The 25,459-nt window shown below is 37.4% G+C and overlaps 1 protein-coding gene across 9 annotated transcripts in view; it reads right to left on the minus strand.

The window, feature by feature from the left end:
• ZMYND11 (zinc finger MYND-type containing 11) overlaps positions 1-25,459 on the minus strand; it is a 109,496-nt gene that overhangs the window by 20,200 nt on the left and 63,837 nt on the right. For 4 of the 9 annotated variants that reach the window (XM_030007727.1, XM_030007730.1, XM_030007728.2 and 1 more), the window contains exons 3-5: positions 24,511-24,670; positions 11,170-11,214; positions 8,207-8,368 (exon numbers count right to left, since the gene is read on the minus strand). In XM_030007727.1, the coding sequence (XP_029863587.1) occupies positions 8,207-8,368; positions 11,170-11,214; positions 24,511-24,670 (367 nt within the window). Of the gene's footprint in view, positions 1-8,206; positions 8,369-11,169; positions 11,215-12,877; positions 13,093-24,510; positions 24,671-25,459 lie in introns of those variants that run through there. The other 5 variants (XM_030007735.2, XM_030007731.1, XM_030007732.1 and 2 more) reach the window with 5 other exon arrangements.

Raw genomic sequence — 25,459 nt, forward strand, 5'->3', positions numbered from 1 at the left:
ACAGCAGCTGTGCACAGTTCTGAATGGCCTTACAACAGCTGGCTGAAAAGTGCTATTGCCTCCTTGCTCTTGCCTACAGTAGTCCTCCAAAACAAAAGCACAGTAAACAACTGCACGAATTCCAGGGTTATTATTCTGAAGTGATTTCTAACTGCTCACATCTCTTGCAAAAACATTTATTCCTCCTCACACCTCCGAATGCACTGAGTGCCAAGCTGAGTTCTCCCCTTCTCATGCCTGACATCACCACCTGTATGCAAACTGTGTGGGCCGAACTGGCTCAGTTACACCTGCATCCTCAAATTTTGATGGTCTTTAGAAAATCCAAAAAATACTGCAGATGACTGTTTCTTAGCAAACACAAGAAAAAACAGAATCCATGTCCTAATAGGTAGCTAAGAGAGGTATGAGACTTATGAATTATTAACTACTAGAAGTGTGCTATTTTTTATTCAATTACTTATATATGACTCTGAACATATAGAGGGAGTAGACACATTGAGTACAGAGCAACTACTTTTATGTATTTACTTGGCAAGAGTAAAAATTACACATTAGCACAAAAAAACCCTGATAGGATTTGATTGTGTCTCCTCTGCTTTATGTTCCTCCTGCAAGACACTGAAGACACTGAAAATCACAGGCTGGCCCTTGTGCTACAGCAAGTGCACAACCTATACATCTCGGGATTGTATTTACTACCTCCTTCTTAAATCAAAATTGTGTACAGCACTACCAATAAAGCTGTTTATTTGATTGCTTAACGGTATGCATAGAATCATTACAAACTGTGCCGAAGTATCGGTTCAGTCATGAACCTATAAAGATACCACTGTATGCATAACAACACTATAGGTTTTTCCAGACAAGACAGTACCACTGTTGAGTAAAACTCACTGTTGTGGAAAGGGCCAGCACTAGGTCTTTCTAACACTTACAGTGCATTTAAGCATTATTTTCATAATATTAATGGTTCCCTGACCTTCCTTAGAAACTCTGGAACAAGACAGAATTTTACCCTGCACTGTATGTCTGAATCACCTTCTGTATATTTATGTTTTACTTTGTCTGCCGTGAGAACATGCATTCTGCTGGAATTCAATTCACCTATTCAGTTTTGCATAAACCAACATTGCTACTGCAAATGCAAACCCAAATGTGCATTAAATTATCTGCATTATGAAACGCTGCTGTCATTTTGTCACTTTAGGCACTGGAGTGCTGTATGCTTGCTAATGACATAGCATTTTAAAAGACTGAGCCTTATTAGGACACAATAAAACTCACTTGCACTGACTAGTCCTTCTACACCTCTTTTTCTGACATGGTTCTGAATTTATCATCCTTTGAAAGTATTTCAGAATTCATGCAAACCATTTTTCATGCCCTGCTGGGCAAGACAGTTTGTAAGAGACTGTGTTGAGATAGATGGTTTACAGTCTTATCCTTTAGATTATAAGAAAAGATAGATAGCTGGCTTTGTATCATTATTGATGTCAGCAATTAATATCATCTTAAGCACCAATGAAAATGATATAATTAACTTGCCAATTCAGGCAAACTCGAATTTCTCCACTTTTCCTTCAATTCCCTACACTGATTTATTTTAAGAAAAATTTGATCTCCAGGTTCCTCTACTAAATGTTGAAAGGTAATAAATTTAGGGAATTGGAGCCTATGAGCCAGCAAAATGTCTTTTTATGGCAAGGTTGCTCACCCTTTGTAGAAAGCAAGTTATAATCCAACTGCTTCATTTGCTTTTCAACAAAGATTAGCCCTTTAGGAGGTACCATTCACACATTCTTTGGAAGCTATAATGAAAAACATGTAATTTTTTAATTAAAAAAACCCTACTTTGTATTTTGAAGACTTGTAGTGTTCTCAGAGAAGTCAACCTAGAGCCACTTAAAGCAAGAAAATAGGTAAAACTAGTTGGGGGATATGATTTGCATAAAATCTATTTATATTGCTCTGACACAAGGAAATATACCCACTTTCAGGTCCCTTTATAGCCAGAGTGATATAGAAGCAAGTCTAAATGAAAATTAGGTCTTTTAATTTCCTACTTTTGGGAAACGAAAACAATGATGGTGGCTTATGAATCTGTAAAAGTGGCAAGATCCACGATCCACTGTGTTTATTTTCCCACAGTCAGATCTACTAAGATATGCTACTGCAAACCTTGTTTAAGTACAAGTTTCTTTCAAGGAGACTGCTAAGATTCAGTCCAGCCCCCAAAGATTAGCAGGATCTTTATACCTGTAGATATCCTATTTGTGGGATATATTATCTTAACATAGGATTGTATGAGGTCTGGCTGGGATGAAGTTAATTGTCTTCACAGCAGCTCATATGGTGTTGTGGTTTAGATCTGTGACCAAAACAGTGTTGATAACACACTGATGTTTTACCTCTTGCTGAACAGTGTTTGCACAGAGTCAAGGCCTTTGCTGTTTCTCACTCACTGCCACAGTGAATAGATTGGGGGGTATGCAAGAGGTTGGGAGGAGACACAACCAGGCAGATGATGTGAACTAAGCAGAGAGACATTCCATGCCATATAATGTCACGCTCAGCAATAAAAAGGAAGAGGAAGGGATTTAAGGGGGTTAGCTATCTTTTGCTTGGGAATTGGCTGGGCATCAATCTACCCATGGAGGGTGATGAGTGATTGCCTTTGCACCACTTGTTTTGTTTTGTTTTGTTTCTCTCTTCTTCCATTTCTTCACTTATTAAACAATTTTTATCTCAACCCAGAAGTTTTCTTGCTTTTACTCTTCCTTTTCTCTTCTGTCCCACTGGGAGTTAGGGAGAAGTGAAAGAGCAGCTGTGTGGTGCTTAGCTGCCTACGGGGGTTAACCCATAACAAGGATGATTCCTAAGTCATGCCATTTTTAGAGAAATCTGCAACCCTTCTGCTTTAATCAAGAAAAACTGAAAGGCTTGGTCAGGCATACATGTTTACATAGGGGATGTAGAAGTGAAGTAATAAGCTTCACAATAGCAATCCTCATGTAGAAGATTAATGAGATCTGGTAGGTGGAAGGCCAAGGCTGTAACCTAACTCTGCTTGTGGGTGCAGGAAATACCTTATGTATGCCTTATTCTCTGCGGCACATCTATTTCTTAGAAGCTGGTACCTGAAGGTTGGATTTACATTAACAACGTTCTATTCAATATTCCAGATTAATAATACTGCTTAGCTGTTAAAGAGGGTAGCAATATATTGCACTGTGCAGGTGTGACTTATTTAGCAATTCTGACATGCTTATAGTGCAGGAGTTCACTACAAGACTTTATGAACCACACGAGGTTTGCAGCAGCTAGGGGTACTGCCAAGAAACACTCCATCCTGCAGTAGCACCGTTTATGATGGAAGTAACTATCCTTTGCACCCTGAGTTAGCATGTAGCTCTCGACTCCCAGGGTGACAATGGTCACTATGCTGCAGTTGCTGCAATCTTTCATTTGAAGAGAAAAAAATAGAGAAACTCTAAGAAATGCAAGGTGTTAGTGCCAGCATTCTGTCTAGCTATAAGCATTTAAATTACATTATCTCCATGTAAAGAGGTTTCCCTATAATCTCCCATTAACAAATATTTTTTTTCCCTTCCTCTCTCAACTGTCACGTGTATACACATCAAAGAGCTTCATTTCAGTTCAGTGATGGATTAGGTGAAGGCTGCTCAATGACAGATACATGTTTCTAAGGCACCAGTTCTGTTTTCAGAAGCAATTCAGGTTTCCAGGGGTTTATCTGCAGAGGGGAACTATGTGCATGAGTCTAACATACATTCACCACTGCTGTTTAGAATCTCCTTGCTTTACCCACTGGCCCTTGGATTTTTTTAGGGCTTAAATTTCCAGAGGAATTTGGTGCTATATATGGAAAGCTTTACTGTTCTGCTGCCCTCTCAAACTTCCAACCCTCAGGTCCTCAGGTTTCCTGTACCATTAAGAAAGGTATGCAGGCACGCAGGCACACGGGATGGGTCTCAGAGCAACCAGTGCACCATATGCCCTAAGCAGCATACAGAAAAGCATCTGCATGAGCAGAATATGGCATAAGACCTGCCTCTTTCAAGACCATATACAGTTAAACTAGACATTTCAAAGCATTAGGTGCTTCTGGAAATGTTACAGCTGAATCCACAAGTTGGTTTGTACTTGTATGGTGCATTAAGCACCTTCTGAATATGAAGCATCATATGAATTAAATGTGCTTTTATGTGCACAGAGAAGGTGGTAGAAGGCTTGAAGTGGAGCTTTCCCAATTTTCTCACTGCTGTGGACAAATTCCTTTATACTTTATTAAATATGCCCTATGCAGTGCCCAGTTCTGCTGGCTCGCTGATTTACTCAAGGGTGTGTGTGGCTGCAAGGTGAATGGGAGGGACCTGCCAAGCACTAACATGTCCCCAGGTGTGGGTTCTGTGTACTGAGCCATGTGGTGCTAATATCATTCCTATACTAGGAATTCCCTTCACCCACCAATCCATGGATATTATTTGTGTGATTATGCCAAATCACGTTTATAGAATGTTTCATCATACAGTTATCTACCAAACTCCTACCATAACACCCCATAAAGTAAGTCAAGTTCTTCCTTCCTTGTATTTTACATTAACCATCTTGACTGACAGCTAGTATCTAAAACCCCCTAAGTACTTGAGTTACTTCACTTAAGTAACCTTCATCTTTCTGTGCTTCTAACTTTGTTAGTCATTCTCACTTGTCAAATTATGTCTAAAGTTGATTGTGAACTGCATGATGTTGTATTTTTATGTACTCTATGAAATGCTTAGTACAGTAGCAGAACTCAGAAATAGCCTATTTATAGAATACTTATCAGCACAGCATTTAATACCTTAAGCTCTACAGTTTACTTTACTCTCATATATACAAACCCCAGAAATATTTAAACACCCACTATGATAGGTAAATTGGTTATAATTCCTTGCAAAGCACATCCATGGAAGATCAATCTCTGATCAGATGATTGTAAAAAATGTAGGAGTCAAGTGAAACCGTATGAATAATTCTTTCTTTTTGTTTCACAAACCAAAATCTATTCCTCTGGGACAAACTATATGTCATCATGCATAATTTTGCCTTTCTATAAAATTATTTTAAAATTTTATTAAAAAAAAAAAATAGTCAGTTACCCCAACGTGTGATCAATAGTTTCCTATTGAGATTTTTGTATGTATCTATTTCTACCCCCGAAAACCACTAATATTTTTGCAGTACTTTCTGCAGTCTTTAGGTGCTAAATTAAAAGCTGGTTAACAGTTCCTCCTTTTATCTAACCAAAGAGCAGCAATAAATGTACGTCTCCTGCATTCTTCAGAGATCGAGTTGACTAACGCTGTCTTGAATGGACCATTCCAGTAGTCGGGAACATAATCTCTAAGCTCATTCAATATTGAGTTTTTTTCTTGTGACCTGTCTACCAGGAATTTTGCTGATCTTACCAACTTATTTCACTTAAGACAATGATTAGTCAGCAGTCAGGGAAAATTTTCAGTCACTGCAATGTGGTTTGAATCGAACTTTGTTTGACTCTTGACTCCTGCTGAGAATTATGTAGGGTACAAAGTATTCAGATTGGTACCATCAAGTTAAAAAAAAAAGCCAGGAACTGGACATTCTTGCTTATGGATGCAGTGGAGAAAAACCACCAGCAGGGAAACAGAGTTCAGAGCAAGGTTTGCAAGCGACTGTTATAAACGTTATGGGAGGAAAAATATTTTAAAGTTATGAATACATCCTTGGCAATGTCCTTTATAAAATGTTTCTGAGTAGTCAAGTGTGCAAGATAAAGCTGTACAGGTTGATTGAACTAGTACAACCAGCAATTGTGAAATGAATAATCCAAAGGCTTGCTGACCTTGGCAGCATTACAGAAGCAATCTTTACATAAGAATGAAGTGTTCTTAGATTATTTCTCCCAATATATTAGGTTTCAAACACACTTTTACTTCACCTTTGTAAAGAGCTTTGAAATCCCCAGGTGAAAAGTGCTACGTCCAGTTACAAGAAAAAAGTATGAAAATATATGCATCTCTTTGTCCCAGCGATTACTTTTCTTGAACGTACATATTTGCTGCTGATAATGCAAAGTAAATCCCATTGCCCTTATGCAAGATAGTTAAGCTCTGTTACGTCCTCTGGACATCAGCCAGAGCTCTCCAAATTACCATAGTTTTTTGAACACAGGCCTCTCTCTTGCTTTTAAAATAAAAGTAGAGCAGTCATTTCCTAGGAAGGTGGGGAAAAAGTAGTGGAAGAATACTGAAGCCTGACACAAGGATGCTAACTTCCATGCTAAAATAGACCTCCTTTGCTTACAGGGACTGTGCAAGCCTCCTTAGTCCAAGTTTGCAGAATTAGGGCTTGAAGTGATTAGAAGTAATTACAAGGAAAATAGGAGCTGCCAGCACAGGGAAAAAGGATGCCATGGCATTCAAACTGGCAATATTCACAAAAATAGTTGATCATCATCTGAGGCACTGAGCAAGCCAAAGACCTCTGGGGCAGGAAGTATTTAAAAGCCCCCCAAACCTCTCCTTAGTCTTTGTATAACAAAAAGGGAATCAATATGCAGAAAGACAGACACAGTGCACATGGTCTGAGTTTCATGCAATGATTCAGCATTTCCACTCTGACGACATCCATGTTATAAGATAGATGTTATAAGCCACCTCATATACAAGGTGGCTTAAACTATTTACATTACCTACTCTTACCAGGTGTCATCTAAAATTACTGGTAAACTAGAGTGGACACTGGATCCAGTTTACTTAATTTTAACTATTTATAAGAACTATCAATACTTATTACCAGAACCAACAACTATTAAAGAGATATATTTAAAAATCTGAAAGCCTTTCACCTATATATCGTCAGTCTTTGTTTCTAACAGGGGGAAAACTGAGTAGCTAAATTAAATGCTAGTAATTCATTATGGAGAGACACAGTACATGTCCTTATTCTTAATTGTTTTTTCCCTGCCACTACTTCTTTTTCATTCCTTTCCACTTCCTTGAGGCAGGCTCTATTTTCTTCCTATTTCCCTAAACCCTGAGAGCTCCCAATCTGAGGCAACAGGCAACAGTTTTTTTACAACTGGTTCTAAGGTAACAGCAGTCAGAAAGTGCTGTTTTGAAACAAAACAATCCACGTTTTCCAAAAATGCTTCTCCGTACTACGAAGCGCCTGAACCCTTACATTCCTTGCAGCACAGATCATCTGAAGGTCAGTCTGCTGCTCTACAGCTAGATCTAAGCTTTTATCAAGGGAATTTCCTCTCCCTCCAGCAATCCAAGGCAGAGTGCAACTGGCAGTTTTATGCCTTTCTATAGCAATAATTTTGTCTTAAACATTCATATGCATTATTCCCTCCATTTAAGGAAACCTAGGAATGTGCTGCATTGGGGGAGGTGATGCAGAGATGACAACAGTAAGAAGAAGTATCTGGCTGATTCAAGGCCAGATACTAGTAAGCACCACCCTGACTAGAATGTTTAGTCTTCTAATGACATGTAGACAACATACCTGCTCATTCTTGGAATGTATTTAAAAGATACTCTTTGCTGTCTCCCTACCATACTCATAAGAACAGCAGTTTTAAAGAAAAAGCAACATAGATATGGATGCTATGGGTGAGATCCAGATTGGCCTTTTTGCACCAATAGAATCCACAGAAGTAAATGAGAAGCAGGATTTCACCCCATATTTTTTTATACTGCCCTAATCAGTGACATGATTGTGGCTTTATAATGTAAAATATGATTCCAATAAAGTATTAAGAATGCAGTCATCAAAATACAAAAAAGTTACATTATGCTTCATTAAAATGATGTTAAGTAAAAACAGTAGCATCTTATACAGCAATTCATTGACTCATGTTGAAGATTTCCACAATATACTGCATTCACACGTGGCATACATACGTACACACATTCCCACACAGTATACTGTGTGTGTTCAAATGCATAAGTAATACTTGCTGGAGTCTTCAAAAATGACCATCTGCTACATGCACCGTATTTTGTTATCTCTGTATAGATGCTCTAGGTATGTACCATCGTTTCAATATTCAGTTCTTTATCCATTAACCTGGCCAGACCATCTGGACACCTTAATGAATCTATTAATGAATATCAATCCTCTAATCAGCACATGAAATCTCATAGGTACTCACCCTGCAAACTGGGCACTGCCAGTGACTACTGCTGTCTCTAAGCCTGAACTCATCAGACAAACACTTGGAATGATACACACGAAAACACAGGTCACATATCAACACCTCTCCAGGCAAATGGCATTCAAAACAATACCAGTCATGATTTTCTGTTTCCCAGTCCTACAAAAAATACAAAATATTTTGGTATGACATTTTGTCAAAATCTGCAGGAACTAAGAACAAAATTGATATGTCTTGAAATCCAGCAGCAATTAGACATTATAAACATTTTAAGAAGTGTATAATGTTCAAAAAACAGGGGAAAACCTACATGCTTAAAGATCTTCATCAATTTAATACACACTAACTCCAATAGAATATGAATGCCAAGTTTTAGTTTTTTCAAATGTCCGATTAGTAACAATTTCAAATACGAGCTCTGTCCACAATGAAAAGTGGATTTGTTTTCTACCTTCGTGTAAAACACTTGTTGACCTCTCTGTATTAGACTACAAACAAAAGTTTGTGGACCTCAACAGACCATACCTATTTCCTTGGACTATTTCCCCTTGTTTTGATTGTTACAGTATATTTTCAACTGTAATTTTTTGAAGGGCGGTCCCTTCCAGTCTTTACTCTCTTACAACTGACAACTTTTCAGCATCAAAGTGTTGAGTTACAAGAAGTAAATGAAATCATGAACCTATTACTGCAAGAAATGTTTTTGCTAAGCAATCCCAATGCAATTCAAAAAATAGAGAATATTTCACTTGCAGTGACCAATAGCACTAGGCTTATTCCTAAAATGTTCTACAGAAGACAAAGGATATGGTTCTGCTGATGCACTGATGTCTTTAATACATTCTTCCTTGAAAATTCAGCCCCAACGGCCAAATTCTGACCTTTGAAAAATGTGCACGAGCTTTGCTGAAGTAAAAGAGAGCAGCATGCATATAATTGGGAGACAGAATTTTGCTCTAGGAATCTATAGTACTAAAACCAGACAGAATTGCCAGTGGCCACCGTTAAATGTTTATGTTTGTTATCTGAAATGCCACACTTTTCCCTACACTTAGAAGACCAAATAGCTTTCATATATCAGATAAAACTCCCAATGCCTTTTCATGTCAAATGTCACTTTTCAATGGGTTCAGATCTCTGAAAAAATTACTCCTATTCTTCAATAAGTTATCTTGATAAAAATCTGATCAAGCTATTTTTAACGTCATGTTGTAAAGGTGGAGTTAGCAATTCCCACCAACTGCCAGAACTGGCATTTGTCCGATTCTCATTTTCCTGTGCCTGGGAACTACAGTCATTTAAGTCCTTGTGTGAGAGGTCTCCTCCAATGGAGCAGTGTAAGAAGTGCTACACAGAATTGGCACTTCTAGTCCCTTATGCTGAAGAGCAGCCATGTTGTGTACATAATTCATCTGACCAGAGCCCCCATGAATATAAGATTTAGGGACACCCTCAACCCAGATTGCCTACACTAAAGTTTATATACCATGAATGTTGGACTGCAGGGGCAGTATGTTTAGGGGGAAAAAAACCCCAAACAACCCTCAACCAATGATTTTTGAACTCAGAACTTTGCCCTCCTTTGTTGTTCAGATTAACAGTTTAACTTGACTTTTCTATCGTTTCTCCTCATTTAATTTTACTTGCCAATTCTGTATATCTCAGAACGGCATAATAATACCACCAAATTTGGCTATAAAAAAACACATTCTCATTTCACCACATCTTTCCCCTTCCACAAAGTCCAGTGGCAGTGCACTTTGGGAGCCCTTTCTTTACGGTATTTTAGGAACAACTAAAGATACTGCATTGTCGATGTACTTGATTTGTCTGTAGACTGAGAAAAATAAGGATAAAGTATTGCTTTATATTTCTTTCATTTTAAGTGTAATACTTGTCTTCTTTATGAAACTAAAAACAAACAATCAGATGGCAGTAAAGGGCCAATTAAGTAAGAAAAAGAATCAGTTTTGATTAAAGATCTATCTGGATAAAAATCAAACTGAGAAGACCTCAATAGGTCCTGGCTACTGAGGAATTTCACCACAGAATCAGGATTCCAGGAGTCTTAATTTGTATTTATACTATTTACTTATTGGTATATCCCAGATATTCCATTATTAGGAAATATGCTGGCAAAGAGATGTGGAATTTCATAAACATGCGGAAATATACTTGCTGGCAAGAAAAATCATACACTCAAGCCAGAAACCATAATGTTAAATAAAACACCAGAAGAATCTTCCTTCAGTATTCACACTGTAAAGTTTTGAAAACATCATTATTTCTAAATATAATCACCCAGGTTTTTCACAGAAAAGATTTTTAGTTTAATGCAGTATATTTAGTGCATAAGTATATCTAAAACATTCATTTATGCAATATATTTGAAAAGTTAATAAAGAAAATAAAAAAGGTACATAGCTCTTGTGAACAACTACACTATTGACTTCAACAGCAAGGTCAGAGGCATTAATTTTGCTCCAACAGCAATGAAATGTTATTGCTTCTCTTGGTTTACATAAGTTTGAATGGGAGGAGAATGTGCTCCCAACATATTTTTTTTCATGCAGGAGATCAGATTCATTTAAATAGCTCAAAATCTGACTGTCAGTGCTCGGGGTAGGACAGGTCAAAATTCTCCGCCAGCTGCAAACACGGTTAAGTCTGCATTTACAAAATACACCACCAGGTGTCATCAGCCACTCCAAAAATGACTGATTAAAGGGCAACCATTGTAACATCTTGAACTGTAACATGTGAGTAACCACTTCCAGCCCCCAGGAGAGAGAAAAAATCATCAAACTACATACATACATAATGTAGACTAAACTCAGAATTGGAAGTGATATGGATGATGGTGGTGGTTAATATAGTAAACTAAGCTATCCTAATGGAAGACAGAAACGTAATAGAAAATATGACAGAATTCAAAACCACATAGTGCAAAAATTGTTCACCTTGTTTTTTGCTGCTGTCTGGGAAAAAGGCTGCATACCGTAGGCCTTTCAAAATAAAAACAAAACAAACTTTGTATCTATACTGTAAGCCATCCGATTATCAGGATATACACAAGGCTAGAAAGAATTCATGCACAGTGACCAGGAAATCAATCTGTTACTTCTAACATCTGGTTGCATACATTTCCTCCTGCATTTCTGGAATGCTACCTAATGCTTTCACCACATTTTGTTTCTTTAAAATATCCCATGTACTTACATCATTAAAAGAACCCAACCCATCTTCTTCCCCCTATACAAACCCACCACCAGGCCAACTTAAAAATCATCAAGAATATTAATGATTATTAATTAATGCACTCTCTTTGATACATAAACCTCCTTTGGGCATCCAAAAAAGATCCCTGTGGCCCCACCAAAATCAAAGTAACACCTTCTTTGCTGCATGTTGTCAAAGATTAAGCTATCACTTTATCAATAAAACTCACAGTCCTTATTTCTGTATAAAAGGTGATGCACTTTCCCAGGGCCATGCGGAATGAAGGAAGGATCTCTGCCACAGGGACCAAATTTGCCAGTATCCTTATTTCCTGATGCAGGGCGGGGAAAGCCTCTTGGGTCACGGTGCTGGCAGATGAAGGGAATCCTCTGCCGGCAGCACCCGGCTGCCCAAGTTCAGCAGTTCAGCGGCACCCAGTGACTGGCCACAACCCCCAAGAGGGAGCGGATTTGGCAGCAAAGCCGCATAGCTCAGATGTAACAGGAGGCCTTCCCCCTTCATTTTACTCAGCTGCCTACTGCATTTGTAGATACATGCATCAGCAGGGCAGCAAATGTCTGTTTGGGGGATTGTATTTAATAGCCAAAGAGCTATGCTCTGTTAAGCAGAGTGGGATCTTGCAGTGATATGGGTCACTTGTGGTCACTTGTTCTTTATACTCAAATCAGTCAAACATTGTATCATAAAGGTCACTTTGCACTGACAAAAATAGTTGAGATTTCTCAGCAACATGAATGAAACAATGCAACAATTTCGAAAATACAGCTTAATTTATGACCGACATGTAAGCTTACTTTTTTGTGATTTGTCTTAAGTAGGTTGTCTTAAAGCAAATACATAAATTTATTCTGGAAGTACAGAAAAATAACATGGGACAGAAAATGTCAGGCTATCCAGAACATTTGACAATTTAAATACAGATAAACCCAACAGAAAGGAATGAATCATCATGTTGTAGCCTTTACTGTAGAATAAAATATATAGTTGTTGTCAAGGAAAGAATAATTTTAGTGCATAAAGAAAATGTCCATTATAATGCAAATGTACGTGGAAAAGAAATGCTTACTCATTAGTAATGGAGATTTACTTAGCTGTAATTGAAATAGGGAATCTGTATGTTGGAGAATGTGACATCCTGCTGTACAATTAGCATACCATTAAGTAGGAGATGTGAAGCACATACTGACAGTAAAATTAAAAATAACTTAGAGGTCACAATTGCAATTATTAGGTCACTTCCATACCTTAGCAAGCCCATAATTATTGTAAAAAAAAAAGGTAAAAACAATTAGTAAATTTTTATTTTCCTATAAACTACATGTAGGCATAGCACATGAAAACAATATAATCTTCGTTCTTAGACTTTGTCTAAAAGGACCACTTTGCCTTTTTATAATGCATATTCCATTAACATAGCTCATTTCTTACCTGTTAATCTGTTTTCTCCAAGTCCCTTAATGGTAGCCCAGATACTCGGTATTAAGTCACTCTACTATCAGGTGGAGAGAGGAAAAGGGAGGGGGAAAAAAGGCAAAACTCTATTCATGAAACTCCCCTTTACGGGGATTTGCTGGTTTTACACTGTTGAACTAGATTTCTCAAACCATCCAAATTATGGATATCCTTTGGACCCAACCAGTAAGCTAAAAAAAAAAAAAAGGGTCACATAGATGGGAAAAACAATTATAAGTCAGTTATCTCTTTGGCGCAATCATGTTTATTTATGAATAGTATACATACAGTTCTGTTGTCCTAAATTCAATAGGACGCAAATGAAGGAAAGCATTTTCCATGGAGCTCATGGTCATGGTTCCCAGCACTTCCTGTGTGGCACTTGTCCCATAGCACTCTTTGGACTTTTTTTTTTCCCCAAGGTGTTCTGTTTCAAGTACTTCTCCAGAGTTTCTTTGCTGTTTACGTATGTGCTGCTGTGGTGTTTCTCTGTATCTCTCATCCACACTCATGCACACACAGATTCTTCCAGATCACTGGATTTTCATTCAGACCCACCTGTGCGCAAACTCATGGTCAGCCCTGTGTAGTGTCTATCTTTAACAGTCCCTAGAGCTCCAGCTGTCTAGTGGATAAAGAACTTAAAACAGTTTTTCACATTTAGTCTAAAGGAAGAGTATTAGCAGATACACAGTATATTTCGCCCACTTTCTATCGTAACAACACTTTTGGTCTGTCATAGTGGTGGAATCTAGAATGGCAACGAGGTCCATGCCAGCAGAAAGAAGTTGTTTACAAAATATAAACTATTTAAAAATAGTAGTATTTGCATGCTACATTTATTTCAAGACGTTTTCAAATCACCAACCCAAACCTTAGTGTAATCTTTTCCTGACTATTTCATAACCCTTTAGAAAACTAAAAAAGGATCTGAATGAATGAGTTCCTACCATTTCTCTGATTCCCATTTCTTTGACCTCTAATGAGATAGGCCATGCCCAATTTGAAGATATCATTTCTGAGGCAAATGTTCTGGATTCTTGTATTTGAGGATTTGGGAACAGCCATAAAGAACACATCTTTCTCTTCTCCCCACTACCATCAGCTTTAACATCAGAGTTTTTTCAATTTTCCCACCTTCAGCTAAGAGAGAAGCCTTTAAAATCTTGGATTCTGCTGCCAAGGTTTTTTTGTTGGCTTTCAGTAACTCTTCACTGGAACCCAACAAAGTTGACTACCAGTCCATATGAAGTAGACAGATACATTGAAAGAAATGCCTCCCACAAGAACTACACATTACTTTTTTCACATCTTTCACTTTGCTCTAGGTTTTGCAACCTGCATCCATCATCATCTGCTGTTGAGAAGTAATTCCTATCTTCTGTACTCAGTCTTTCATATTTCAAACTTTCTGCTGTAAATGAAAACCCTTTATTATAACAAGTGGTGGTACTGCATTCTAGCATGGGTGCATCTACCATACCATCACTCTTCTCTGATATCCGAGTCCTCTCCTTAAGAGGTCTCAGAGTATGCCACAGGAACCTATGCCCCCATTCACATTAAACAAAGCAGCATCTATTTCTTTCTCCATACATTCTCCATTCTTAATCAATCAGTTCCTTTCTGTCTTTTTCAGGCAGCATCTGTTTCTGTCAAAGCTTTCTTGATTGGACACGAGCTTTACTATAGATAATTGTTAAAACTTTGCAGTGCATTTCACAGTCTTTATGACTCACGAATAAAATGAACCCCTGTGGGGACGTGCTACCTGTGTGCGCTCCTGTCCTCCAGTATAAAACCTGAAGGAAACGCTTCTGATTCATACATTTGCGGTAAATAGGTATGGCACACTTAAATAATTTGTCTGTTCAGCAAATACTTCTCTCAAAGTGTAAATATCAGAATCTGTGCCCCATAAAAAAGGCAGTCTGAAACAGGCTCAGATGAGAGCAGTTGTAAGAGCCCTTAAGAACTGTGGAAATGCTAAACCGTGCTCAGCTTTGAAATGTCTCCCCTTGCCCATGTATCCACTGCTTTTGCAATACTGTTGAACTTCCAAGTGTCTGCTCTGTAATAAGAGGAGTTTTACAAAATGTGGCTGTTTACCTGTAGAGCTAGACAGATTGGAGCCTTGCTGCTTTTTTTTTTTTTAGAGGAAGACTAGCATGTGCACCTTGTATGTGCACACTGGCCTCTGTTTTTTAAACAGACTGTATCTTGCTGGGTACAGTAGCTAGTAAGAAATCTTCAGCTTATCATGGATCTCTGGCAGATGCATTGGTTTTCACTCAGACACTAGCATGCATCAAATACTACCTGGGTCGAACAAACATAATGTGTCATGGAACACCATTTCCAGTATTTTTTCAAACACAGTGGGGACACTGTGTATGTTTTTTGCCAGAGGTTCTAGCCTGCTGTGAGGGCAGTCCTCCTCCTGCCCTTTGGGTCAGCTTTCTCTTCATGCCACAACATTCCTGGCTCCATCTATTCCTTAGCGAGCATGAATCCTCCTGTAAACTTGCTTTCAGTAGCCCACTGAATCTGCTTTTATCTTTGCATCAGAACGATAGGTTAGGCTCCGAACTGAGGAAGGCGTGATTAATTTCTTGATGGCTCAGAGGACTTACTCCATCTTTGCAGCAGGTAAATAGTGAGCTAGCTGTTTAATAAAGTATTTCCCTTTCATCATTGCTGTACAGGATCCATACTTGATCAGGATGATTGCTTTACAATGATACAGTTTCTTAGATCATCCCATGTTTTACATTTAATGTTAGAGTAATACAATAGAGTAAATTCAGCATCAAAATAAGCTTATTTTCTCCCCTGTAGTTTCCTTGTATATATGTATTTACTAGACGCATTGCCTCCTGTTTTGCATCTATTTTTTTTCCTACTGTTTTTGCTCATCAAAAGTGCTCAGCAAATAAACAGGCATCCATCTCTCCTTCAAAGCCAAAAAGACTTCAGCAGCTAGAATCTCTTTATGAAGATTGTTTCATTTTATCTTCTCCTTCCTTTTCTAGAAAACTACCACAGCAGGTAGCTACAATGATGTGTGCTTTTACAGACAAGATAATCTGTCCATTGCAAATCAGTTGCCTTTATAGATCCTTTCCTTTGATGACCTGGGCTTCATCTTTAAAATGGATTTCCATAAACTGACTCTGTAGGACACTTTGTAGGTATTACTCATATTTTATCACAAAGAAATCCAAAGCAATTATGAGTTAATATGTCCTCACAACTACGTAGGCATCTTGCTTAATTTCAAGTACTTTTATCTACCTATCTATCTATCTATCTATTTATTTATTTGGGCAAGATTTTCATAATCTTGGCAATTAACTGGGGGTTTTTTTAACATTATTTTTAATTTCTCTCATTTTAGAAATCAGTTTTATTCTAAAAACAACCAACACAAAACCATCAGTCAGGAAGACAGACCAAAATCTCCTTCTCCATAGTGCATATTAAACGCAGACATATTTATAGACTCATGATAATCCATTTCCATTTTCTTCACTGATAACTGCTGCCTCTTCTGATGCACTGATGTAAGAAGACTCAGGTTCGGCAGTGAATTCCACAGCCTCTCAGAACACTTTTGGCTATCTTTCATTGAGTTTAATCTGCAAGCCTAAGTTTGTCTAATTAATTTATTGCCAGTTTGTCTTAGAAGTCTTCTATTTCTGGCAGAAATCACCAAAGTCTTCTCTGGATTCCTGCCAAGACAGGTGGATTTTTATTCCCTCTCCTACCTTGTAGTTATGTTCTGGACAATTCAGGATGAGAGGCTCCAAAGTATAGAGCCAGTCTCTAGCTCCCAGAGCTAAAGAAGTGAAGTTTCTTCAAGAAGTGTAGTAGCATGCCAGCAGCCAAAATGACTGCTAAAACCCCTGTCATGCTTATCTTCTCAGCCTGTGAGCTGTGTTCCTGAAGTAATGAATAAACCTCAGTTTCCCTCCCAAGAAGATCACATTTAGGTAGCAGTAGTTTACATTATTTAAGGTGAGACAATACAAGTATTCTCCTCCAGGATATTAGAAGCAGAAAATAGTTTCAAATGAAAAAATTTTTCTTCTTTCTTCATGTTCCAAGTGAGTTCAAGGTCAGTAGAAACTTTCAACTTATCTCCTCAGAAACTGGATTCACTTCTGCTATTAATGTCACCATTTTTTACTTAGGTTGAGCCAAGAGGAGCTTTGTAGGCTATTTTCATTAGGGAGATAAATCAGTGATGGAGTGAAGTATTTATTAGGTGCAATGCCTTTTATTCCACATCATGTATGTGAAGGTTCTGTTCCCCTAGAAAGAAGATGAATCCAGACCAGAAAGAAACCATCTCTTTGCCTGTAGTTCCAAGTCTCCTTCCAAGAAGAACTGTGCACAAAAGGGGTCTCCCTCCCCTTTTCTTTCTTAGAATATGTTCGCTTTGCTTTTCTGGCCTCATTTTCTCCATGGAATTTTGTAGTGGTTTTCTAGGTTGATGCCTCTGCACACACAGAAACATTTCATCTGAACCAACAGCAGAACCTCCTACACACTTCACTTAAATCTCCAACTTCTTGTCCATGTCCCCTGTGCTGTAGGTGTGGCTGGTACTGTTTCAGCTGTCAGTGATATAAGGGCATGAGGGCTGCATTTATTGTGAATGAAGCATGAATATTAATAAGCCCATCAGCTTCAATGAAGTTTCATTCAGTGACCAGCATGACATAGTAATAAAAGATTCAAAACAGTTGCCAGAGATGCAGAGCATTTTGAACCCACAAAGTTAATAAAAACAACACTACTACGTCAGGGTTGGCACAAAAGAAGTGGAAAAAACCAAGATGCATATTTTCAGAAAAAACTCAAAAGGGACTGATCTATGTCATCTAGTCCATTAGCATAATTTAAGTCCCATCATGGAAGCTTTATACAGACTAGTTTGACTAGTTTACTTCAAACTCATAGGTAAATTATCATTCTTCAAAACAACTTTTCAATTAGAAAAAACATTTTGTGAAATCTGTAAACAACATCATCAGTATCTCAACTCCAGAACAGGAGTGAAGGCCTCAAAGAAAACAGCATTACATTGACTGAATTTTTAAAAGTCAAGTTGGCAAAGCTGGGAGAAGCAAGCAAAGATGCTGATGAGGTTGTTCTACCAGTTTAAAAGATGCATCATCTCTTAGGTATGAAATAAGATGGACTCTACTAGTGTCATCTTTGGTAATATGAAGATTCTCCAAACAGTGTGAGCTCCTTTTTTAGGGATGAAAAATAAGGATGAGCAGAGGAGAAGGGAAGAAAGATTCCTGAACAGATGGGAAGAGAAAAACAAGACTGGAAAAGGAATGCAGAGAATTGTTCATGATTCTTAACCCATCTGGAGACAGGAAGAGCCACTGGAATGGCAGTAAGGCCATTCTCAAGAGCTGCATGCTAATAGCCTTAATGCAAAGACAAAGGAGGGTCTTGGCTTTAATACAGCAAGAATTTCTTGTCCATGAGATGGGAGTTCAGAATTCTCATTTGTTTCTCAAGGACAAAGTAGTCTATGCTTTGATTTAGCGATTTGAAAATATTTGCTTTTCTGAATTTTCACAAATCCACAACAGGATATTACACCAGTGGACACTAATTTTTGGTTCATTTAATAAGCAGAATTTTACACTAGTGCACTTGGTGATAATAATTTGCAAGAAAAATCATTGCTTTTAGCACGCGGTGGATTGATATGGTGGAAGTCTGTTGGCAAAATAAGCTCTAAATGATGGGACCTTAGAGGATGGAAAGATAGACAGAAAAGAAACATTCAAAGAGTTCCAGAAGCTCATTTCCCTTGAGTGCTCTCGTGTGACCAGACTGTTACAGGGCCTGACCTCAAAGCCTCCTCATACTCTCCCTGAGGTGTGGAATAAGAGATAGAAGTCAGTCTGAACTTTTCTCTCCCAGAGGATCATTTATTAACTCTTAGCATCAGTGAATCACCAAATGTAAAGAACACTGGTACTTTCACAATAATTAGGAATCTACCTGGAACGTTCCAGCCTGGAAAATCCTCAATTTGTTACAATATATAAGAAATAGTAACTATCACGGTTTAGGCTATGTTTGGCTTTGGATCAGTGAATTCACACAGGACTTCAGATTAAAGGCAATACGGATGGGTAAGACAAATGGAGAATTTTTTAAACAATGAAGGAAATTTTTCTTCATTTGGTGTGACATGTTCTTCCTCTTTGTGCTCTCTAGTTGTAAGAACTTTCATGATAAAGGCACTGGCTGTCACTATTGCTGTTTCATATTATCCTTCTGCTTCTAACTGAAATGAATGGGATGCACATTAAAACCATTCCTCAACCTAGTTAGTTAAAAGCCCCTAGCTTGCTAGCAATAACTGGTAGCTATGTAGGTTGTTTTTGGTTTGAGGTTTGGTTTTGATTTTTTTAGATTTAAAGCGTATTTTATGTATAGGAAAGATTCAAACCCTCAGTGACCATTCTTAAGCTTTTTACAATTATCTTCATATTTATGGAGACTCAAGATGACATAGCTGGTTCAAAAAACAGCTTCTGGCTACCGATACTGACCTAGCATGGAAAAATCAATATAATTACAAAAGCAATTAAGCATGGAAAGTAAGGAACCCACCCTTTGCTCAATCTAAAGTGATTTAGATTAACACAAACATAAGAGCCAAAATATTCCTTTCTCCTAGATTGATCCTAGCAAAATTGAACCTGCAATACGCCAAATCACAATAATCACTGGGTGTGTGCCTAAGGTCACCAGGGTTAACAAAATCACCTTCAAAACCTGCAGTGCTGGCAGTGGGTTACAACAGAGGTTAAAATGATGGGAAAGCAAACAGAGTGAAGAGATGGATTATTTAGGTAGCTTTGAGACTTGAAAGTATCTGGAGTCACTTTGAGCAAGCACCAGTACTTCCCAGATATAAAATATTAAAAAATCCCCAGTAATGAGTTAGCAAGGTATGAATACATGGGTATGTTGGGAAAAAGCACATTCTACTTCTAATGTTTTCTAAAAACAGGAAAGCAAGCAAACTGCCCCTCCAAATAGCATGCTCTTCACTAAACTAAAAAATCTTTAGAGGGAGGAATTGGAGAGGCAGTAATTTAGATAAGGAGAGAACCAAATGCACAGGAAAATGTAACTAAACCCCAAGTCAGACCTACCTAGCCAGAAGAGTTGCTGGCTCTTTCTATAAGCAATCAATTAAATGATCAGAAAATAGAACTCTGTAGAAGAGTAACTTCTTGAAAACATAATCACCTTATATGCATTTTGTCAGTCAAGAAATAGCTCAAAGTGCCTTAACTAAGTGTGAAGCCTCACTCTTCACATCTCATTAGAGAATTTGGCCACCATGAACCAACTTTAAACCACAGCAGTGCTATGAGATATGTTGCATTCAGATGCAAACAATGAACCTGCATTACTAACACATCTCCATTTTAGAAGAGCACAATATTGTTTGGCTTTATGAACACATGTAAATTGAAATTATACATTCATAATGCCTCTCTCTGGGTCAGTGCAGTTTTATGACTTTAATCACGAGGAGAAGAATTAGCACATTATATGCTCAAAATAGCTCCATGCACACTGTCTGTAGAAAAATCACAAAATATGTAAATGAGTAAGACTAACGAACTCCAAGAACTGTACCTAACTCCCCATAAAGCTACATGACATTGGTGCTTTAATTTGATTTCTTTCATTGGGATTAGACTGAGCACTATTTTACACAGATCAAAGTACATAAAAACCACGGCATAACTGAAAATAGAAATGAATAGGTAAGGAGATTCATGATTCTTTTCTTCAAGAACTACATTTCCCTTCTATTTTATCGACTGCATTGAAAACATAGTTAAGAACACTGATTTGCAAATTTTATTCTAAATCCAAAGAGCAAGGAGATAATTTCTTTCTTGTTGATAATAAATAACACTTCCAGATTCCACAAGTTCTGTGAGAAATAGAAATAAAGCTTTTAGAAAGAAAAAGTAAACTTCCATTACCAGATTTCAGGATTGACATTTCCCTTGCAAGGCAAGAAGCTGCAGAGATTTTGTTGAACTGCATAATAATGGCATCAACAAACAGTGAAAATGCAAAATTCCTAACTACAATCCTGGATAACAATGGAAAATAATTTCTTCTCTCATTTATTTTATGTCAATTGCGTTAATCATCTGCAAGATGAGAAAGCCTGTAAGATGAGAACACATTTTGAAAATGTGCAAAACAGCTGTATAGATGGCAAATGAGCAAACAAAATGAATACCTGCACAAGCCCTGGAGATATAATATTTGCAGCAAAGTTCTTGTATAGGTACCAACCCTTAAATATCAGTTCGAATACAGTACGTCTGGCAACTGACTCCATATTTTAAATTTAGTACCTTATATAAAAATATTTCTCCCACATATACCTGGTAGAAAAAGAGAACAATTTCATACTCTTTTAAATCTGATCATTCTTTTTCCTAGTTTTTCAGAATATGTATTTTCACACGAGTTGTCCCCTTTGGAAGGGCCTCCTGATGCCCTCAAACTGTTTTGCCTTTGCAGCTCAGATTGTTCTTTTGCATGGTATCTCTAAATATATGAGATTTTGCTTCATTTTTTTTACCACAGCTTCAACATACTGATAGAACAATGATAGCAAAGTAGCATAATTTTTTTAATACATTCCTCTGAAGGCTAAGAGTAACCCTGTCAGAGATCGTGTCCTTACTGCATAGATCTATCATTAGGTCAATGTATTTGATAGGGCAAATATTTGGAAACATGTTAAGTAAGCACCACATATTACCTAATGAATCTTTTCCAAATAGAGGTGTGTTTTCATAATCTGTATACTTTCAATTATTGTTACCATTTAGCAATCAGTCTGCAGTCATCATTAAAACCAGTACTTTCAGGCCTTGCGGCAGTCTCTAGTCAGGAACCTATATAAGTAACAGATACAGGTGCTCAGCAGTTCTGCGGCCCAGGCCAGTAATTTATTTACTTGAATATGGATTTAAAATGCTAAGATTTAGACCCTAAAATTCAAAAATGCAAAGAAACCCCAAGCAAATACTCAAATAAAAAATGGGGGAAGGGACGACAGGAATGTGTCCCTTTGCTAACTCCTTGAAACAGCTGGTCCTTACTGACCTCCACTGTGGTGCCAGAAAACAAACTAAAATCCAAGGGCTTTCTTGTACTGATGTCTATAGGTGGTGGATCAGTTCTCAAGTCTTTCTCTTTCACATTATGAGCTTTCCAAGTTCCTGCAGTACCAGTCAAACCAAGTTTGACAATTGGGTCAAGGGTCTGTCTGTAAGTGCTAAAGTTTGATGAACCCGATATCCCTGTTCCAACATCAATAGCACTTATTTCATAGCGCTCTATCTCTTACAAGTGGATCTCCGAAAAGACTTCTGTGTGTTTGTCCTCACTGAGGTGCAACTTGAGCTCATGGTTCAACAGTCATTAGTACCAAATCTGAGCAGTACTGAATTACAAAGAACTACAAACTGCATCTTGATCAAGGGCAGACAAAGCATCTGTAAAACTATCCAGTGTGTTCAATGTAGAGGACATACCAACTTCATGGTTTTGCACCAATCGTTGGAGAATGAAAAATACTTGATTTGATGTCAAGTGATGACAATGACACTTTGTTACTCATTAAAATTTTTTTAATAAAAGAACAAAGAGAATGACTTTATACCAAGTCAATGTGTTTTGCTTCATCTGCCTGCAGCATTTTCATTCAGTATTAGGATCAAGAAGTTGGAGGTTGGGTACTGTTGAAACATGGCCTGGATCAGAAGCTGATTCCTATTTTTGCATAAAACTGTTAAGTGCGCACTGGTGTTCCAAACAACTGAGATGGCCATCAGATGTATGGACACAGCGCAATGCATCAGTGATTAGCAGTCATGCTGAAAATACAGTCAATACTTCTAACCAAAGGGCTATTCATAATGTGACTTAAGCAGCATCTTCAGTCAAGTCAAAGACAACTCTTCATTCTGAGATAACATAATTACATAATTCTAATGACTCACTGGGAATTTACATGCTGGTTATCTTACAAGTTTCATTAGATAAATGTTGCCAATAAGTAGCAGGAACATTTTTTGAATGACCATTTAAGAAATGGCTATTGTGAGGCATTTTGATTTTATTTTATTTTTGCTCTTAGCAATAGAGGAAACAAACTTACTGAGTACTTGAGATAACTACAGATTTCAGACTTTATGTCATGTTGAGTCAACACAGTTAACATCACCTCTAAACAGATAAAACCGACATAAGAAATACCTAAAAGAGCTAAGCTGGAATTTTGAAATGTTTACTTCCAGGAAGAACAGTGAAAACAAAGCTACATACCCTTTAAAGTCTTGCTTGAGGGTTTCTAATGAAATTAGAATGAGAATCTTAACAGTGACACAACGTACATTAAATACATATTTCAATACTTTAAATTAGTGTAACTAGGATAATTTTAACCATAATGTTTTCTGTTATGGATACTGCTTGTTTCCACTTTCTATTTCTCTCACTTTAAACCAAAAAATAATCTGTTATGTCACTTTCAGGATCTTATTGATGGTTGCAATAATGCAGTGAGTATTTTGGTGCTTTTTAGAATTTATTTTCCTGTAGAGTTTTTCTGGTTTTCCTCAAAATTTAAATTATTATCTATGTCTGAGACAATGCTGTCCATTTTACCAGTATTTAATGCAATTTATATTCCAAAGCAACAGTTCCTAGTTCAAGTATTTTAGAACTTTGCCAAACTCTTTTTTGAATTACGAAAATGTGGTCTTTTAAATACAGAGACTGGGCTTCTGAACAAGGCAAAGCAACTGTGCAAGTTTTTTCCTACTCTATGGGACTATTCTCAATTAACTTTGTGAGTGCATTCCATCTCAGCTATGGAGGGATAGAGAACACATGCTTTTCTTCCCTTCACATAACTTTCAACCTGTTTAACTCTATTTAAATATTTATGTTACACATCCAATGGAACAGTGTCTGGATGCTTGTAACTAATTTGCTAAGACAATCGTTCCTAACTTAATGCCCTGGTTCTCACAAATATCTGTAAAACACATCTTTTCATGTGTGTTTGTATATAAATGTACAACTTCTTGTTGCGCTTTTGAAAGGGAGGAGTTCTTCCTTCCTCAGATTCAGATTAAAGCAAGATTAATCAAAAATTCTTGTCTTTTTTTTTTTTTTTAAAGATACCATCTTTGGGATTTGAGGACGTCTGAGGATTTCAAGTAATACCAATAATATTTACTGTCTTCCTGTACAGCTGTAGAAGAGAATACTACATAAAAGTGAGGGATGACTGAGCAAAGGATTTTGCCAGTGTTTCATAGCAGAAAACTCAGAATTCGAGAAGAAAGAGCTTCTATGGAATAGAAAAGGTTAAAAAAGTTTAAGAGTGCATTACCTCCTTGTTCACAACCACCAACACAGCATCTATGAATATCTTTAAATAGAAATTAAAACAAATTTCATGCTAAGATACCAGAAATTGTGATTTATTTTCTCAAAGACTTTATACTCACAATCTCATCTCCTGGCAACCAATATCCTTCTTGTTCAATACCAGCCTTTGACCCTTTACACCCCACCGTCAGGGTTTCAACAATAAGACCATCCTTGACTGCTAAACTCAGCTGACGTGTGGTTTCTTTTGGATGCATACCATGGACTCGAGACATATACCTGCACACAAAGCACAAAAGTCTTTAAGTGTTAGTGTTAAACTATAAAATGCGCCAGCAAAAAAATACTCTTTTTCATATGATTTAAAATAATACACAGTCTAAGGTTTAGGTTGTTTTTAAACCCTCAAAATTTATACAATCTCCCCCTTTACTCCAAATCATCTTTTCTTCCCCTTGAAGTTATCATGTACACACTTAGACGAGTAGTAGCACAGTAATCTTCTACTAAAAAAAATTACCACACCCCAAAACTAACACCCACACTGCTTGGGCTTGTCTCTGCTAAACTTTCACATCCATTTGTGCCCCTAAAGAGACTTCTTTAAATTAATTGAAACTTACATGTCTGTAATACTTCCTATAGCATACATACTATAGAATGAGTCTGGAGATGTACAAATGAATCTACATGATACTCATGAGTACAACACTTTTATAAAAAATGTGAAATGTATGTATCACATGAAAAGCCAACAGCTAGAGTTATAGTACTAAGCGTTTTTTCTCCTTTTCTTGAGATAACCACAATGATCACACTATGATGAACTGCACTGGTGAGAACAAAACATATACAGCCTAAGCTGTGTATATACATGAAATTCAGTTGTGTAATGTCGACCTTTACCCAGTATAATTTACTTCTACACCAACACCAAATATCAACATGGAGTAAACAACATAAAGTGATCTTCCCTCAAATAAAGATGACCTCCCTGTTTTAAGATCATTACACTTCAGACTTTTTTTTAGCAGAAATCCGAGAACATACCTATGAGTCATTGCACAT

This window comes from Aquila chrysaetos, chromosome 3 (assembly GCF_900496995.4).
Source record: "Aquila chrysaetos chrysaetos chromosome 3, bAquChr1.4, whole genome shotgun sequence".
Lineage (NCBI taxonomy): Eukaryota > Metazoa > Chordata > Aves > Accipitriformes > Accipitridae > Aquila > Aquila chrysaetos.